Here is a 20,000-nt window from a genome sequence, read left to right as displayed (position 1 = left end):
GAACCAGAGACTTATCAGAGTCGCTTTAGAAGAAATAGGTGAACAACTGACCAAATATTCACATTACTCGTACTACTTGAAAGATTTTATGAACATCAAATAAACATAGACCAGCTTTTTACCGATTTTAAACGAGCCTATGATAGCATCTCAAGAGTAGCATTGCGGAATGTAATGGAAGAGGCTGGAATACCGAAGAAGCTTGTTAAACTTACTATTATGACCCTCAATGAAACCATCTGGAAAGTAAAAATACAGGGCGAAATCTCTAGGGAAGTGGTTTCAATTGCTCTAAGCACTTTGGGACTTAACATCTGAGGTTATCAGTCCCCTAGACTTAGAACTACGTAAACCTTACTAACCTAAGGACATCACACACACCCATGCCCGAGGCAGGATTCGAACCTGCGACCGTAACAGTAGCGTGGTTCCGAACTGAAGCACCTAGAACCGCTCGGCCACAGCGGCCGGCTAGGGAAGAAGGGACTGACACTGAGTGACAATATCTCCTCACTGCTACTCAGCCTCCGCCTAGAAAAAGTCATAAGTCAGATAGAGTTCATTAGAGCAGGAACCATTTTTAATCGTTCACTGCAGTACCTAGCCTACGTGGACGATGTGGCATTACTCGCACGAAACACTGTTGTGCTGGCCGATGCCTATATTCGCGCGAAGTTGACACTCGGCGCGCTGGCTGATGGGAGCGAATGTAAATGGGAAATGCCTGTACGTGCGCTCCCATCAGCCACCGCGGCGAGTGTAAATTTTGTTTGCGCTTATATAGTACAAGAGAGCTTGGCCTGGTAGTCAGTATCGAAAATATCAAATATATGGCAACGGCCAACCAGCGAAATCTACCAAATCTCAGGATAGCCTACAAGGAGTTTGAAAGAGTGAGAGACTTCAAGTACCTCAGATCGACTATCACAGAGACAAATGACATCAGCAGCGAGGTGAAAGCTAGAATAGTAGCAGTGAACAGATGCTACTATGCCTCACTACCCATGCTCTTGAGCTCACTTCTATTACGAAAATCTAAAATACTCATTTACTAAACAATTATAATTCCAGTTGTTATATAAGGATCCTTAGCATTTGGAAGAGAAAGGTTCTAAGTAGGTTGGCGCATCCGTACGAATGCAGAATTAAAACAACTTTTTGAAGAACCTGACATTGTCATTACCATTAAAATAAGAAGACTGCGGTGGGCAGGATACGTGGTCAGAACGGAGGAAGACAGAACATGTAAAAAGATTTTTAATGTCAAGGCTGGAGGCAGACGACGGAAAGGACGTTCCAGAAAGAGATGGGTGACCGGAATTGACGAAGACATGAAAAAGCTGGGTGTCAGATGATGTTGACGGAATGCCATGGACTGGTAGAATGACAGGGTATTGTGATGCAGGCCAAGGCCCTTCAAGGACTGTAGAGCCGAGGAGTAAGTAAGTCTGGAAGCTGTTACGTAGACAACCTGAAATGGAACAGGGTGACAGTTTAGCTGTTTACAACTACCAGCACCACATTCTGAGAGTGGAGGACACTTGTTGATGTATTTTTTGATTCCTTCAAAGGTACGTGCTCATATCATTAACGCTGTTAAAGTTTTAAATTTGTGAATAACGTTAGACATCCTTAAATTGCGATTAAAAGATTTTGCTGTTTTTCGTGGTGATTGGTTCGTCCTCCTACAAGCCAGAATTGTTGACTCATTATTTTAGCTATTGTTCCTTTACCGTTTATGCAGCCGTTTTAAAAGGCGACTAGATGGATACATTTTAAGTAGACGACGATATGAATGGGACGGTAACATAAACAAAAATCATGTACCTTGCACCCCTTTCCAAGCTTTTCAGTTGACGCAGTTCTGAGGCTTGCGCTTCATTTTGTCGAATTACCCCTCGTGTCTGAGTAAAACCTGTTTCACATCTCTCTCTACGCCACAAAAAACCGAAGCTGTTCATTGAGAATCTAACGTAGGACAACCGCTTCCTTAGGTAACAATACCAATCTCAATAACGCCGAGCTAGTGTATAGTGAGTCAATGGAAGTGGCTCTACGTGAATAGTAGATGATGGTAGTGATTGGAAGTAATACACTCCTGGAAATTGAAATAAGAACACCGTGAATTCATTGTCCCAGGAAGGGGAAACTTTATTGACACATTCCTGGGGTCAGATACATCACATGATTACACTGACAGAACCACAGGCACATAGACACAGGCAACAGAGCATGCACAATGTCGGCACTAGTACAGTGTATATCCACCTTTCGCAGCAATGCAGGCTGCTATTCTCCCATGGAGACGATCGTAGAGATGCTGGATGTAGTCCTGTGGAACGGCTTGCCATGCCATTTCCACCTGGCGCCTCAGCTGGACCAGCGTTCGTGCTGGACGTGCAGACCGCTTGAGACGACGCTTCATCCAGTCCCAAACATGCTCAATGGGGGACAGATCCGGAGATCTTGCTGGCCAGGGTAGTTGACTTACACCTTCTAGAGCACATTGGGTGGCACGGGATACATGCGGACGTGAATTGTCCTGTTGGAACAGCAAGTTCCCTTGCCGGTCTAGGAATGGTAGAACGATGGGTTCGATGACGGTTTGGATGTACCGTGCACTATTCAGTGTCCCCTCGACGATCACCAGTGGTGTACGGCCAGTGTAGGAGATCGCTCCCCACACCATGATGCCGGGTGTTGGCCCTGTGTGCCTCGGTCGTATGCAGTCCTGATTGTGGCGCTCACCTGCACGGCGCCAAACACGCATACGACCATCATTGGCACAAAGGCAGAAGCGACTCTCATCGCTGAAGACGACACGTCTCCATTCGTCCCTCCATTCACGCCTGTCGCGACACCACTGGAGGCGGGCTGCACGATGTTGGGGCGTGAGCGGAAGACGGCCTAACGGTGTGCGGGACCGTAGCCCAGCTTCATGGAGACGGTTGCAAATGGTCCTCGCCGATACCCCAGGAGCAACAGTGTCCCTAATTTGCTGGGAAGTGGCGGTGCGGTCCCCTACGGCACTGCGTAGGATCCTACGGTCTTGGCGTGCATCCGTGCGTCGCTGCGGTCCGGTCCCAGGTCGACGGGCACGTGCACCTTCCGCCGACCACTGGCGACAACATCGATGTACTGTGGAGACCTCACGCCCCACGTGTTGAGCAATTCGGCGGTACGTCCACCCGGCCTCCCGCATGCCCACTATACGCCCTCGCTCAAAGTCCGTCAACTGCACATACGGTTCACGTCCACGCTGTCGCGGCATGCTACCAGTGTTAAAGACTGCGATGGAGCTCCGTATGCCACGGCAAACTGGCTGACACTGACGGCGGCGGTGCACAAATGCTGCGCAGCTAGCGCCATTCGACGGCCAACACCGCGGTTCCTGGTGTGTCAGCTGTGCCGTGCGTGTGATCATTGCTTGTACAGCCCTCTCGCAGTGTCCGGAGCAAGTATGGTGGGTCTGACACACCGGTGTCAATGTGTTCTTTTTTCCATTTCCAGGAGTGTATTATATTCGTGATATGAACCTGGAATAATACAGATATTAAGTACCTAGAAACCGAAACGTCGTCACGGATTCCGTGAGTGAAACGTCACATCAGCTCTTTACTACACCACAATTTAAATAACAGCACGAGAAACCAATTATATAAATAGTGTAATAGGATTCTTAAGTGACGGAACTATTATGCGAAACTCTGGTCAGACTTCTGATGGTTAGATGGAAACATTTTATGTAGAAAGTTGTAATTTGGGTAACCAGTTCCTTCCGTCTATTTTAATAAGAAACGCATTTCGCTTCTGGTTATCACGCTACTAACAGACGTAATCCTAAGATAAAGGAAGTTTCTCGTGTATGTGTGTAAGACACTTTTTACAAACGTCTGGGGCGGATTCCTCACACCAAAACAGAAAAAAACTCCATACAAACATGTGTCGGAAAATGCTTTGTTTTTAGGTACCAATGACAGAACACTTTACTATGTTCTCACGTCGGAAACTCGTACCAAAGTTTTCAAAATGCCTTCCGTTTATTTCAAACGGTCATCAGATCACAGACTGTCTAAGCCTTTCAAAGACGCCAGGATAGCATCGAATGGTTTCACAGGCTTGTGTACTAGGTTGATGAAGTGTCGCTGTATTAGGAATGTCTGCTATGTAAACAGCTGTTGATGGCGATACCATAGGTAATGATCTGAAAGGCTGGCATTAGGGTAACGTGCTGGCGATGGAACCGGCCCTCTCCTGATGAGCCATCCGTGTTGGTGGATATCATTTAGTGCAGTTCAAACACGGTGACTCAGATGCGCCAGAGTATTCGTCACACGCTTCTTCTTATTTGCAGGAAGTGTTCTAGTAAAGTCGTTGTAGACAAAACTTGTAAGGCGTTCTGGGAGATAATATGTAACTACTAGACCGACACTCTCAGGTTCAGCCTAGCGTTAATCTTATTACCATAAAGATTTTCATTCTCTCATAAATGTTATGAGAGTGCATTCGCGTCTATTAGCAGGCTGGACTCGAAATGGGGAGAACAACGGTTAAATTCCCGTCTGGCCGTCCAGATTTAGGTTTACCGTGATTTCCTAAATCGCTCCAAGCAAATGCCCGGATGGTTTCTTTGAAAAGCGCACCGCCGATTTCCTTCCTCATCCTTTCGTAATCTTAGCTTTTGCTCCGTTACTAATAAACGCGCTGTTGATGGGACGTCACAGTCGGATCTTTCTTCCTTCGTGTCTAGAAGCAAGAGCAAGACATTTTGAATATTTATCATCATTTGTGTCTTCATAACTTAGTGGAATGTTTCTTTAATAAGAACTTCCTAAGAAAGAAATTTTGTACCTATTTTGGGATGGATTTTATTCATGTCTTCGTTGCTAGGAATACCTTCCCAAAGTTCTTGTAAAAGTGTTTCCAAAACTCCCTGAATTTGTTGGTACTGCATGTGCATTTCCCTGACTAGCCATCCATGTCCTAACAGCCATAGCTTTAAAAACATGCATGTCTTAGATTTTGAAATTAGTCAGTGTGTTCACCAAATAGACCGTGACATTCCGCGAAATTCGTTGGATTAAAGTGGTGTCAAGGTTTTCTCTTAAGCTAACGCTGCTTAAACGACACTTGTATTAACTCTCAAAGTATACTACTTTTTTAAATACTTTTCATTATGTACGTAGAAAGAGTTGCTTGAATAATAACCCAAGTGTAATCGGTCACTTTTAGGCCAAATGCCAGGCGATATATTGGTTTGGGACATAACTGTCCTCAGCTGTGGTCTAGTGGCTGGCGTTGCTACGGGGACGCGGGTTCGATTCCCGGATTTTCTCCGCCTGGGGACTGGGTATTTGTGTTTACTCATCTTCATTCGGGAAGTGGCGAGATTGGAACTGGAAAGATTAGGAACTTGTATAGGCGCTGGTGACCACGATGTTGAGCGCACCACAAACCAACATGATGATGATGATGATGATGATGATGATGATGATGATCATCATCATCATCTGGTGCATAACTTCCTAACATTTTCCCCAAGTTTAATAAACACAACAGATGCACTTAACAGTGACTTTAATTATCAATAATAGATTTTCCTTCACTATTTACAACAGTCTTCTAACGCTGATGTAACTTTCTGATTCCGTGACTGTAGAAATCACGTGACATGAGGCGAAGAACTCGTCGAGCCATGTTCTGAGCGCATTTTCATCCGGAAAGTAAGTTCCCTGAAGATTGTTCGATAGAGAGCGGAAAAGGTGAAAATCTGAGGCACAAGATCAGATGAGTAAGGCGGGTGCGGAATGACTTCCCAACCCAACTCCAGTGTTTTTTGTCAGCGTAGCAGAATGCGGGCGTGTGTAATCATGGAGTAGCATCACTTACGTTGTCTTCCTGGCCGTTGTTCTTGAATTACGTTTATAAGACGCCTCTGTTGTTGATAACAAATGTCAGCAGTGATGGTTACATCTCGGGGAAGCAATTCCTAGTACACCACACCGCCGGTGTTCCATAAGATGCATAACATTACCTTCTGTGGATGCGCGCAGGTCTTTGTAGGGGGAGTCGCTGCTTTGTTTTGGCTCAAGTATTCCTTTATTTTCCTTACGTTGGCATAAAGACACCATTTTTCGTCACCAGAAACGATACTGGATAGGAATGGTCGGTGTTCTTCTCGAACCAATTGATGACGAACTAGTAGAGATGCACATATGACTACCCGGTGATTTTTGTGATTTTGGCTTAGAGCATACGGTCCCGGCCAGCCGCTGATTTGTGTGATTTTGGTTTAGAACATGTTGTACCCATACACCCGACCTTGAACCTTCCACATTGTATGTAAATGTCGCACGATTGTGGAATGATCACTTGGATGATTGTGGATTAATAAGTTTAAACGATCTTCATTAAGCCCCGGAGGTCCTGAGGCGGAGGAGGAGGTAGTAACTAATGTCAAACCTTCCCCCTTAAAACGAGAAAATCAAAAACCATTTTCTTTCTGTGGTCTGTCCAATGGCATTATCCTCAAGTATGGCGCAAATATTTCTGGCTTTCTCGGCTGCTGTCACCCCTCTGTTGAACTCAAGCAGAAGAATATGTCGGAAATGTTCCGAACTTTTCACTTGGCATTCCATTTTCTGACATTCACAGCTCCACTCACTATCACCAAATGACAACTCAAATAGCAACAGTGAGCTACAAATAAAAAATGACAGTCGATAAATAAACCCATAACAATCGGAATACCAAAATGGAAAAACAAAAACGCTACGGACTTATGTATAACCCAATAGTAGTGGACCACAGAGTGTCGCTGATGGAAGTGGATTTCCAAGTGATACCTCACGGAAACGTTGGTCACATCCAAGAGATGGCAACTATTTTTAATTCCGGAACAGTGTGTTCCAGACAATAAATGGAGTGTGTTTAGGAATGTACAGAGTAAATTGTAATCGGGAGATGTGACGATCATGTACAGATAAACAAAGAGAAAGCTTCACAAATTGAGCAAGACAATGTGTTGTTCCACCTCTGGCCAATAGTAAGCAGTTATTCGGCTTAGCATTGATTGTTGGATGGACTCCTGAGGGAAATGGTGCCAAATTCTGTGCAATTGACGCGTAGATCGTCAAAATCCCGAAATGGTTGGAGGGCCTCGCTCAAAACGCTCCAAATGTTCTCAATTGGGGAGAGAACCGGTGACCTTGCTGGCCGATATAGAGTTTCGCAAGCATGAAGACAAGCAGTAGAAACTCTCGCCGTGTGCGGGCGAGCATTTTATTGCTGAAATGTGTACCCTGACGACTATCGAAGACCTCTATGGCTGTCACCCGCGGCAGCCTTACTGCACAGCGGCACGTCGACGATATTCTGCATCCCGTTTTGTTTGCCCTTCATGCAAGCCATCTTGAGCTTACCTTTCAGCAAGATGATACCCGCTCGCACACGGCGAGAGTTTCTGTTGCTTGTTTTCGTACTTGCCAAATTGTGCCTTGGCCAGCAAAGTTTCCGGATCTCTCCCCAGTTGACAACGCTTGCAGCATTGTCGGAAGTGTCATCCAACCATGCGGGATTTTGGAGATTTAATGCGCCAGTTGAATAGAATTTGGCACGGTGTCCCTCAGGAGGATATGAAGCAAGTCTGTCAATAAATGCCTAAGCCGAATAACTGCTTGCATGAGGGCCAGCGGTAGACCAACGAGTTACTGACTTTCTCCGCCCGGGGACTGAGTGTTTGTGTTCCCCTCATCATTTCATCATCAGCATCATTCGTGACAGTGGCCCGATTGGATTGTGGGAAAACATGGACTGTGTAAAAATTGGGACTTTGTACGGACGCTGATGACCGCGCAGTTGAGCGCCCCACAAACCAAACATCATCATCTTTATTATGAGACAGTTTTCCTCTAACCGTTTATTAAATACTACTGTAGCGTTTGTCATCTGCTGCGGACACTCAGTAAAACTGTCGCCGCGAGTATAAATACATAAGTCATCCGCATACTGCAGTACTTGCATACTTGGGTGACTAATTAAACGTGGGTCTGATGCAAGTGGATTGAATAGCAATTGCGCTTTACTTGGTTTGCTTGGACCTGTTTCATTGTTCTGTATAGTGATTAGGCTTCCGTCGCTCAGGAGGCGTGTAGCTTGTGGATGAATAGCTACGGGATGTCATAATTTTGCGATTTATTTATTAACAGGACCATAAGGACTCTATCATAATACGTTTTTGTGATAACCGTATACCACCGTGTCATATGTGCCTTTACCTCTCATAAAGCCTGTTTGTCCAAGAGGTAATATTCTACGCTTCTCTGTCCACCATTCTAATTTGTGTTTTCATCGTCCGTTCCAATGTCAAAAACACTATAGAAGGTCGAAGGGCCTGTAAGACGAAGCGTACACAGTCGGCTTGTCCTTTTAATAAGAGAGACGTTCAGTAAGTAAGGCAATACGTTTTTTTCTCGGACAATTTCTGTTGAAAAAGTGTGGAATTTGTTGTGCGACATCGTGAAATATTCACGCCTTAGCCCCTGTAGTTTCATGAAGTTCCGATTTGTAGCGGCGCTATACGTAGCCTTGAAAATGGCGTCCGTAACGTAGGTGCCTTCCAAGCAGAGAGTAGTCATTCAGTTTATTTTGGTGGAAAACCAGAGCGTCGCAGATATTCGTAGGCGCTTGCAGAATATCTACGGAGACTTGGCAGCGAACAAAAACACGTGAGTCGTTGAACGAGCCGTCTGTCATTGTATCAACAAGGTCGCGCAAACGTGTCTGATCTCCTGCGTGCTGGCCGGTCGCACACAGCTCTCTCTCCTGCAATGTTGGAATGTGGAGACACATCCATTCGTCGCCACAAAAATGCAAACGAACTTCTCCTTCTCCATGACAACGCAAGACCTCACAACTCCGCGCACCCGAGAGGAGCGCACAAATTTCATAGGACTGTTCTCCTCGCTGAACAACTGGACGGCTTTCTTGGTAATGTTGGCACACTTGTCCACCATTTGGGAAACTCAGATGTGTGCATCCGTTGGGTTCCTCGCCGCCTTAGGAAGACCATAAAGAGCAACGAAAGACCATTTGTGTGCAGAATTGTTTGCGCCTTACGAGGCTGATCGTGAAAATTTTTTGTCGAACGTCGCCACAGCGATGAAACATGGGTTCATTACTTCGAACCGAGAACAAACCGGCAATCCATGGGCTGGCGCCACACTATCTCTCCTCCGAATCCCGGCGGAGGTTCGAGTCCTCCCTCGGGCATGGGTGTGTATGTTTGTCCTTAGGATAATTTAGGTTAAGTAGTGTGTAAGCTTAGGGACTGATGACCTTAGCAGTAAAGTCCCATAAGATTTCACACACATTTTTGAACCTCTCCTCCGAAGAAAAAGTTCAAAGTCGCACCTTCAGCTGCTAAAGTCATTGCGACTGTTTTCTGGGGCTCTGAAAGGGTTATTTTGTTTGACTTCCTGCCTCTTGGTATAACGGTCAGCTCTAAACTGTATTGTGCTACCCCCAGGAAATTGAAGAAACGACTTCGGCATGTTCGTCGCCACAAAAATGCAAACAAACTTCTCCATGACAACACAAGACCTTACACAAATCTGTGAACGAGAGAGGAGCTCACAAATCTTCCTCATGCAGCGTACAGCCCGGATCTGACACCTTCCGATTTCTGTTTGGCCCAGTGAAGGATGTACCCCGCGGGAAGCAATATGTGGATGACGGGAAGGTTATAGATGGAGCAAGACGTTGGCTCCGACGTCGACCAGTAAAATGGTGCCCTGCGGGGACACATGCCCTGCCAGTAAGTTGGCGTAAGTTTATCGCATTGAACGGAGATCATGTTGAAAAATAAGATCTGGTGGCCAACAGAGTGGGGAATAATTTGTTGTATTGGAATCCTGTGTAAAACCAGCCTGCTTTCAGAAAAAAAAAATATTGCATTATGAAACTTCCTGGCAGATTAAAACTGTGTGCCGGACCGAGACTCGAACTCGGGACCTTTGCCTTTCGGGGGCAAGTGCTCTACCAATAACACTGCATTAGTTATTGAACGCCCTCGTACTTCGCATTGGAAAGAAGGCGTACCGAATAGACTTTTACGAATACCTGAACTCTTACTTTTTTTCATCATTAATAACTTCTTTGATAATTGCAGTTGATGTATTTATCTGCACATGAAACTTTGTATCAGTGTCACATTTGTCAATAACATGGACAGTGGTAGTTGCACTACACAGTACGAGAAAACCGGGAAAGCGTTGTAGGCCGCGAGCGAGTGCTCACGAGGAAGGGAGGGAGCCGCGACGTGTTCGGCGCCCGGCCGCTTGGCGGCGCCCCGATCCGGGGCCCGGAGCCTGAGGCTGGTGGCGAGCGACGGGCGACCGTTTCCGCAGTCGGCGGCGACCTGTCCGTCCGCAAGGATGCGCGTGTGACGTAGCTAAGCGATGCTGTACGTTCTGCCGCCCCCGCCGTGGGCTGCGGGTGGGCTCTGCGCCGCCCCACGACCTCCTCACCGCCGCCGCCGGCCGCAGAGGCCCTTATCTGCCGCCGCAGCCGATAGCAGCTCTTCACTGGTCAGTCGATATGTGTGTGGATGATGTGTGTGTGCGTGCGTGCGCGTGCTCGTCTGGCCTTTCAAACGGATCTTCTGTGTCGAGTGCTTCCGAAAAATAAAGTTTGCTGTTCTTTACCTTCCGCCTAGCATAAATCCTACCCCTATCTTCAGTTTTTCAGTTGGCTAACAGTGTTGATGGGAAGACCACTGCCACAGGAACGCACTGATGCAGATGGCACTGGTATTCTGGTATTGCGCCCGTAATTCTTCCTCGGATAGTTTTTTCGAACGATGGAAGAAGCATTTTTAAATTTCTGTTTTAGTTAAATACACTGTAGGCAATTGTAAAATACTGTAACGTTAGCTGAAGATTTTATGTTGTTCAGTAAATGTTTTCGATATTCAAAATAAAATATGAAGTGAAACGAGTGTTTTTTTAGGTAACAATATGTCACAGTGGACTACAACAAAAATTACTCCAGTGCGTTTACCCTAATACTAATCGTAGCATATTACTATGTCTCGTCGCCTCACTTTGAGACCGAATAATGTTATCTCTTTCTCTCCAATGTCTATATAAAGATATATCATAACGTGCAGCATAGTGACTTACCCTCTGAGCGGCGGCTTCTGTTATAAGCCTTTAAAGCGGCAGGTATTGGAGAACGACGACGGAGTTTGGTTCCTGTGGTCGTGTGTACATTCCCTACACTCTTGCCAACGTATATGCCTTTTAGGTGTGAGGTGATATGTCGAAAATGCATAATTTGCTCTGCGTTTGTAGAGAATTATGTAAATATTTGTGTCGAAAAATAACCCCGGCGTTAATATATGAAAACTAACGCGTAATGATTTCAGTACTTTTCTGTTTTGTTTTCGAACCTGGTAGTGGTGTAAGGCGATGTAGACACAGAATAGTAATACATATGGCTGTGTGTCGCGTACTACCAGTCTCCGGGTATCTCTTTGATATTGAGATTCCTTCGATAATTGTGCTTCTAAAGAGCAAGACTTCCAGCGTTTAGACAAACACAGTCGAAAAGAAGATGGAGAAATCGTAAATAAATCCTCCTTCAGAACTTGTAAATATCTTTTATGAGCAAGTATTGCATTGCGAGCCTATTGTTCTCCTACGTGTGTGTTTCTGAGCATCGTGTGTCCATATTAATGGCATTGTGTGTCCGAGGTTCGTACGTACGATTTTTAAACTGGCTAATTTTGGGCCTGTTAGGTTCAGCGTTGTGTGCTGCGAACGATGATGTTAGATTCAGACATAAACATTAGCCATCTACAACATATTGCTGCTTTATGAACAAAGGCTATCTCTGACACGTTTGCGTTAATGACAGCCGTATTACATGATAAATTGGATGTACTTTATAGTATGAGTTTAGTACTGGGCCATTTGTTAGCAGTGTATATCGAGCAATAATGTTATTAGTGGACTTTTGAAATCAGAAACATCACAACACGACGTAACGTATAATTACCGTAGCAACAGTTCCCCAATACCGTTGGTTTATGACAGCTACATAGTGCCCTGTTTGGTAAAGTTCTTGAAAGTTGTTCTTTGTCTTTCGTATCACAGCCCCCACCCTCCTTCATATGAGGCTTTAGTCAAGTGATGACATGCGTTAGAATACTGAAAATTGCGGTCTTCATGTCTCAGTGTTTTACGAAGAGACGTCTGGGTGTATTATTCAACTTATGTTAGGATCGTCAATGACTGAAACTATTATTGCCACTACTTTGACATATGGATTTCTCAACAAAAGGTATCACGTTCCGACAAGCACTTTTAAAGATTCCGTGCCGCCAGTTGCGTGAGAATTCCGGCTGTTCTGTTTGCATCCTGCAAGGAGATAACATTGTTGCCTATCGTCACTTCCTTCGGTTAAACTCGTGGACGTGGAGACGCGACATGCAGCATGTAGTAGATGGATGTCTCATGCAATAGTTGTGAACCTTTGTGAGAGTACTTGAGTCTTCCAATATATTTTTGTGTCAAGATAATTGGCTAAAAAAATTGCTGTTGGCATCTATTTTAAATCGGGCAAAAGAAAAGCACTCAGAAGGATGTTAGGGTTACACTGAAAGTCACTGATAGGTTAGTTTTCTTTGTGTAACTGACCTTTCTCAAAATTAAAAGTGAATTGGTCTAGCTTTCGACGAGTCGTTGAAACGTGATAGGTCCAGTTTATGGTTTGGATTAATTAGAGGGCTAAAAACAAAAAAAAGGAAAAAAAATACAACGGACAGAAACTGCGCGTAGCTGCAGAGTGACATTTAGTACTGTCCTTAGTGCCTTCATGTGTTCCTTCGTCATCAAGTCACTTGCGGCCGTTGAGTTGCTGGAGCAGTTCAATTGGCTACTTGACTTCTGCGTTCCGTTATGGTTGTTAACATTACGTAATCACTTATCAAAGGATTCTGCCACCCATTAACCTTTCCACTCTCAACGCGAAGCCTTTACCGGGAAGATTAGTCCGTGAGTCATCTCATGGAAGATGGTAGTCTTGCCCTTTCCGCTACACTGTCGAAATGTGATTGTATTTGCCTTATAGTTTAATAAATACAACCATGCCGAAAATAACCTCTCTGTCAGTGTAGAGGAACTTACAGGGGATTCGCACAAAGCCAACTGACTTAAACTGCATCATTTACTCTACCTCAGAACGTTTGTATGTGAATGTTGTTAAATCTTGCGTTTCTTTTCTCTCTGTGACGTAATCAGCATGACGCTTTCAAGCTTAATTTTTGTATCTTTGGGCTACTTTGATACGACGATATCGTGTTTGTATTCTTTGAATATAATCATTGAATATCCGACGTTAATTATTATGCTTTTAGTTTTTTTAGTTGGTAGAAGTTTTTTAAAGGAATTGTCTCATCAAACACTTCTTTTGTGAATTTTGTCAGGTTTGAGCGAATAGGATCTTCGTCTTGCGCCACTTCTGATTAGTTTGGTTAGTTTTCTTCCATTATGAGTACGTTTCCAGCCGAATTGTAACTGCGAATATCAGGGGCTTTACATACGACACTAATTATATCTCACACACTGCTTGTGGACTGGCATCTACTCTCCTACTCTGCAAATGAGTCTCAGCTGTAGCACTTAATGGTAGCACCAGTCATTACCTGGGATGATGATTTGCAGAAAAATTCTGCCTTCGTCACAAATGTTGCGGTTTTCAACATTGTTATCCCCTTTTCGTCAATCAGTTTGTAAGGTGCTGTCTCTCCATGCTACTCACCATTTCCTCTAATACAAGTATCAATGACATTCGCTGAATTTATGACAGTATCTGCAGGACTTGTTCGATGTCGTCTGCCGTCATGTATGTTGACACCAGACAGGAAGTTGTCCAATCAACAGTTTCAACGGCATCGTGCTAGCCGTTGACTGTAGAAATTGTTTATTTCGCAGTTGCAACTTTGGCCTTAGAGCCGTTATCAATATTACTGCAAAAGATTTTTCTTCAGCACACGTTAGAATTTAAAATCCTGTGAACACAGACTGTGAGAAGTCAACCAGTTTCCTTTCTGTCTCGAAAAAGTTCCAGTCAGTCATCAACACGTTTTTCGTACGCAGTTTTGTCCTATACATTTGCACAAATGGCCTCGTTTTTCGGATTTTGCAACAAAATGGTAATAAAGAAATACAGGTAGTAATATCTTTGCTCAGCAACATAAGCTGTATCCATGGCGACGTGTAATTGGAAAAAGATCCATAGAATAACTATAGGAATATTGGAGATTAGGGTTACGTCCCATCGACATCGAGGTCATTAGATGAATACGGTTTCGGATTGGGGAAGGAAATTGGATGTGTTCGTTTCAAAGGAACAACACGGTATATGCTTAAAGTAATTTTGGAAAACCAGTAAAAAACGCAAGCGGGTGACAGGGCGCGATATCGAGCCGCTGTCCTTCCGAATGCGCCACCTCATTCGTTTCGCAGAACAGCTAAAAATAAAAATGTGTGTGTGGAATTTTAGTGAAGTCAATACTACCCTGCATGCCACTCCTGCGACGTTCGGACGAAAAAGGAAAATATTACCTATTCATCCTTCATAAAAAGTGTCTTTATTGGATCTATATTTGAATGACAACGGACCTTGAATTGCATGTGCACGACGTTGGGAATCGTCAAGTACCGTCAAAACTGATGAAATACATTATTCTTCTGCAGCAAGTTGAACACAGTAAAGCTTAAAAAAATGTCAGTTCGTCATTGTTTATTGCTGTTTTTATTGTTGTTTTGGGACCTCGATCATACAGTTCCCTAGTTTTCGTGTAGCCTCTGACTCAGTTATCTCTACTGTTAACTTAAGTTGCTTTTAATAAGGCGGTGGAAGCTTGTTCGATGATTTCAGGATTATTTTGTGCTCTTGTACAAAGCAGCTGTTGAGCTGTGCTGTTGTGGTTCACTGCGCGCCGGTCCCGACGTAGTTCAGTGGTGAAGTCATCACCAGTTTCTTCAGCGAACGTTAGGGAACATTGATGCGGACAAGATATAACCGTTTCTTTCAAATCTCATTCCCGGTATATCATTAGCTGTCAACGATTCCTTTGTATTTACGCATTTCACAACAAGAAACGCAGAAGCATCTAAAAGTGAGAGGTGAGAGTATTATTTTGTCTTTGTTCTGACCTTTAATGATTGGTCTTCGTTACCGATAGAACAATTGACGAACCAGTTTGAAAGTGTTGAAGTATTCGCCATGTGAGTTAGCAGGTTTTTTTCATTTTAAATTCATGGTGTTAATTATATACTACAACCTACGCGCCAATGTAAAACTACCAACAAAGGCAGCTCTTGTCTTTGTGTTTCTAGTCGTATAGTCGCGAAACGATCCACGCTTTTACGGTAAGAATGTCTGCAGACGTATGTGAAACTATTCCTCAGAGTTCCCTAGGCGCTCTTTATCGACTCAGTAACCAATAAGTTGAACATTTTTCGAGTTTGGTAGTAGCTTCTCCAGGATACTCTGGCTGATGTAGTCAGCACCGTAAACTATACAGGGAGAAAAGGCGTTCGTTATCTTTTATGTAATCGGTGGTCTGCTTAGTTTTGCGGTGGCTTTTCCCGTTGCTGTTCCAACGGAGTGTGACGAATGAGTCCATCGTTTCATGTTTCTTTCTTTCACTCACCTAGATACCATCCACCGGATAACCAGATCACGGTATAACTGGCGTACGACGGAGGACTGCTTATACAAAAGAGTCGTTACCCGCACGGCAATGATGTGTGTCAGTGAAATATGTACGTTAAAGTAGTACTGTACCCATGAGCAGAGATATCAACTTCCGCATGTTGCTTTGATTATAGAGCACAGACTTCGAGGATGTCCATTGGATATTTTTAAATATGTGAAGGAAACGGAAATCCTCAGGTTGACCCCGATTGTCTCACGAAATGAGACTACCTTCTGCTTCACATCCCATCTCTTGATACGACAGTCATTCTGGTTACATGCCCTGTTCAAAACCGCTTCGTGGCTCAGGTCACATCTTGTACTATGCTACATTGACTGTTTGTAGAAGGGCTATGTACGAGTTTCCGAGGTGATTTCCTTTTGATCAGGCACAGGAATTTCGTACCTAGTTTAGCGCACGCCCTAAGGGACTGTCAGATAGAGTGGTCAGAAGCAGTCTAAAAAGCTTCGAAGTGTGTTGCAAGTTAGGTTGTGTCGAGAAATAAATGTTAAGAAAAAAATTCGATACGTTGCGCCGTTTCGAAGTTATTTAACATTGAAGTTAGCCAATCAGACCGGTGCGCATGGAGATTCAAGCAGCATGCCAGATACAGTAGATGTCAATTATTCTCATAGCGTAGGACGTAGATGATAGCGCACGAGACTATTCAGCCTTTACCTCGGGTTTGGTAGTTGGAAACCAAACGAATGAAACGTTTGCTGACTCAGTCTGTGCGCTGTTTACCATATATACAGGGTGTTTCGATGTCTGCATCAAACGTCTAGGGCTGATAGATCCCGTCGACAAAATGTTCACTGGCCCTTCCCGACGACGCTAGGTGTCCTTTACTATTCGCCGCTCCTGAAACGACGAGATTTTTTCGGTATGGGATGGTCTACTAGTCAGTTGCGCTGTTTGCTACCTATTCCGTTATATTGATGGTGATTTTCAAGAGAAGACCTTAAGAATGAATGTCTCTAAACGGAGAAATATATCTGGGAAGTGAATAAGGAACTTTAATTTTGCTGAGTCTACACCATTTCGTTCGCAGCATATCACTGGTTTATTGGCAATGTATAAACCATACATACGCCGCAGACTGCATACACACTTCGGCCGAACAGGGGCATGACCAATACTAAAGGACGACTAGCGTCTCTGGGAAGCGTCGCGAACATTTTGTCTTTAAGACTGCTCCCCATGATGTGATCTATCATCTTGATGCAAAGACTTTGAAACACCCAGAATTACGTATCTGGTGGTTAAAGATGAAGTTCCATGATGATGTTCGTAGATGATGCTTTTGTAGCTGGCCAGTCGGAGTGGCCGTGCTGTTCTAGGCGCTACAGTCTGGAGCCGAGCGACCGCTACGGTCGCTGGTTCGAATCCTGCCTTGGGCATGGATGTGTGTGATGTCCTTAGGTTATTTAGGTTTAATTAGTTCTAAGTTCTAGGCGACTGATGACCTCAGAAGTTGAGTCGCGTAGTGCTCAGAGCCATTTGAACCATTTTTTTGTAGCTTATACAGGAAAATCGCAACGACAGAAATTTGAAGCGAACTGAAAGAACGCCTACATAGGATAGATGCTTGGTACAGAGACTGGCAGTCGACCCTCCAAATAAATAAACGTAACGTACCGCTAATAAATAGGCGGAAACAACAATTATTATGTAATTAGACGATACGCGATCAATCTCTGGAATCAGTAACAGTTGTATATCGTCTAGGAATATGGGTCCGGAGCTACGTAAAGAGGAACATCTACATGAAGCCGTTGTAGGAAAAGCATGTCCAAGACTGAGAGCCACTGGAAAGATTTTATGGAGGTACGGTTTACGTGCTACAAAAAAATTATAAATTTTGATTTCAGTCGCTGACATCAACAAATTCCGTACAGCATAGAGAAATTAAATCTACGTAAATATAATTTAGACGCGAAACAGAGGGAGAGAGAGAGAGAGAGAGAGAGAGAGAGAGAGAGAGAGAGAGAGAGAGTGAGTGAAAAGAAGAGATCCAAAGGTGAGTGGCGCGTTTCGTCACAGGTTTGTTTTGGAATTGCAAATGAAAGAACAGACCTTCACAGAAGAGTCAGATACATTAGAGTTTATGCAAATCGTTCTCGACAGTCGTTCGTCTACTACACCACCCGCTATGGAACGAGAGAGACGGAAATGATAGTGGTATCCGAAATACCGTTCACTACACATTACGTTGGCTGGCATAGTGTAGGTGAAGGCATCGTATTTGATATGGAAACTTTGGTGCGACTTTGTGCGCAGATGTATACTGTTCGTCTCTTGTTATGAGGGTGATTATAGAAACAAATGATAAAAGCTTCGTTCTTAGGTTTTGGCGTATGTATCTAATAGAAAGAATTTATTGTACAACGACGCTGACACGTGTGGTTGATGTCAGTGAAAAGGCACGTGGAATCTAGTACCTCTTAGTTTTGCGATTTTCACCGTCTGGAAGTTTAATTTTCGTTTCGGATACAGACAGGTACGAAATTTGATCTATATACGTAGGATCTTATGAATAAATACTACAAAATGAGGATGTGGTTTGAAAAGTACTGCTAGAAGTACAGATGCCATAGAAATTCAAAAACGTAAAAACAACCGTAACAACAGAGAGGAGGGACTGAAATCTGACGAAGTCATCTATTGAAACCGAAGTGATACCTAGGCTTCCCCAAGGATGTGTTTAGGCCTTCTGCTGCTGTATATAAGCGATTTAGGAGACAACCTGAACAGCCCTCTTAGACTTTTTGCAATTTGTGTTGTCGTTTTGTCTTGTAAAGTCATCAGATGGTCAGATTCAACTACAAATTGATTTAGAAAAGATATATTTATGGTCCGAAAAGTGGCAATTGTCCATAAACAATAAAAAGTGTGAGGTCCGCCACATTCGTACTAAAAAATTCCGTTGCATTTCGGACACTCGATAAATCACACAAATTTAAGGTTATCGATTCCACCAAATATCCAGGAATTCCATTGACGAACAACTGAAGTGGGATTCATCACGTAGACAATGCTGTACTTAAGGAAACTGATATTGCGCTTTGTTGGCGGAACACTTGGAAGGTGCGCCAGATCCACCAAAGAGACTGCCTCCACTACATTTATCCGTCCTCTTCTGGAGTACTGCTGAGCAGTACGGTCTCCTTTCTACTTATAGATACAATTGACGGAGGAAAAAAGTTCAGTGAAGTTCAGCTCGTTTTGTATTATCGCGAAACGGGGAAAGCGCGTCGCAGATATGATAAGAGTTGCGATGGCAATCATTAAAACAAAGGCGCTTTTCGTCGCGGCGAGATCTTTTCCGAAATTTCAGTCAACAAGTTTGCCCTTTTAATGCCAAAACATTTTGTTAACTGCCTACATAGGGAGTCAAATTCTAAAGGTGGCAGGGGTAAAATACAGGGAGCGAAAGGCCATTTACAATTAGTACAGAAACCAGATGGCAGTTATAAGAGTCGAGGGACATGAAAGGAAAGCAGTGGTTGGGAAGGGAGTGAGACTGGGTTGTAGCCTCACCCCGATGTTATGCAATCTGTATATTGAGCAAACAGTAAAGGAAACAAAAGAAAAATTCGGAGTAGGTATTAAAATCCATGGAGAAGAAATAAAAACTTTGAGGTTCGCCGATGACATTGTAATTCTGTCACAGACAGCAAAGGACTTGGAAGAGCAGTTGAACGGAATGCGCAGAGTCTTGAAAGGAGGATATAAGATAAACATCAACAAATCTGAAACGAGGATAATGGAATGTAGTCGAATTAAGTCGGGTGATGCTGAGGGAATTAGATTAGGAAATGAGACACTCAAAGTAGTAAAGGAGTTTTGCTATTTGGGGAGCAAAATAACCGATGATGGTCGAAGTAGAGAGGATATAAAATGTAGACTGGCAATGGCAAGGAAAGCGTTTCTGAAGAAGAAGAAGAAGAATCTGTTAACATCGAGTATAGATTTAAGTATCAGCGAGTCGTTTCTGAAAGTGTTTGTATGGAGTGTAGCCATGTATGGTTCAAATTCAAATGGCTCCGAGCACTATGGGAATTAACTTCTGTCATCAGTCCCCTAGAACTTAGAACTACTTAAACCTAACTAACCTAAGGACGTCACGCACATCCATGCTCGAGGCAGGATTCGAACCTGCGACCGCAGTGGTCGCGTGGTTCCAGACTGTAGCGCCTAGAACCGCTCGGCCACTCCGGCCAGCGGCCATGTA

The 20,000-nt window shown here is 43.9% G+C and overlaps 1 protein-coding gene across 2 annotated transcripts in view; it reads left to right on the top strand.

Annotated features, from left to right (window-relative positions):
• Positions 1 to 20,000, top strand: part of LOC124602126 (flocculation protein FLO11) — a 616,796-nt gene that overhangs the window by 46,347 nt on the left and 550,449 nt on the right. The window contains exon 1 of one of the 2 annotated variants that reach the window (XM_047136297.1): positions 10,419 to 10,586. The exons of the other annotated variant lie outside the window; for it this stretch is intronic. Within the exon in view, the coding sequence (XP_046992253.1) occupies positions 10,458 to 10,586 (129 nt within the window). The 5' untranslated portion in view covers positions 10,419 to 10,457. Of the gene's footprint in view, positions 1 to 10,418; positions 10,587 to 20,000 lie in introns of those variants that run through there. 2 annotated transcript variants of the gene reach the window in all.

This window comes from Schistocerca americana, chromosome 1 (genome assembly GCF_021461395.2).
Source record: "Schistocerca americana isolate TAMUIC-IGC-003095 chromosome 1, iqSchAmer2.1, whole genome shotgun sequence".
In the NCBI taxonomy this organism is placed as follows: domain Eukaryota; kingdom Metazoa; phylum Arthropoda; class Insecta; order Orthoptera; family Acrididae; genus Schistocerca; species Schistocerca americana.
Note: the sequence above shows the minus strand (reverse complement) of the source record. Positions and strands in the feature narration are given on the sequence as shown.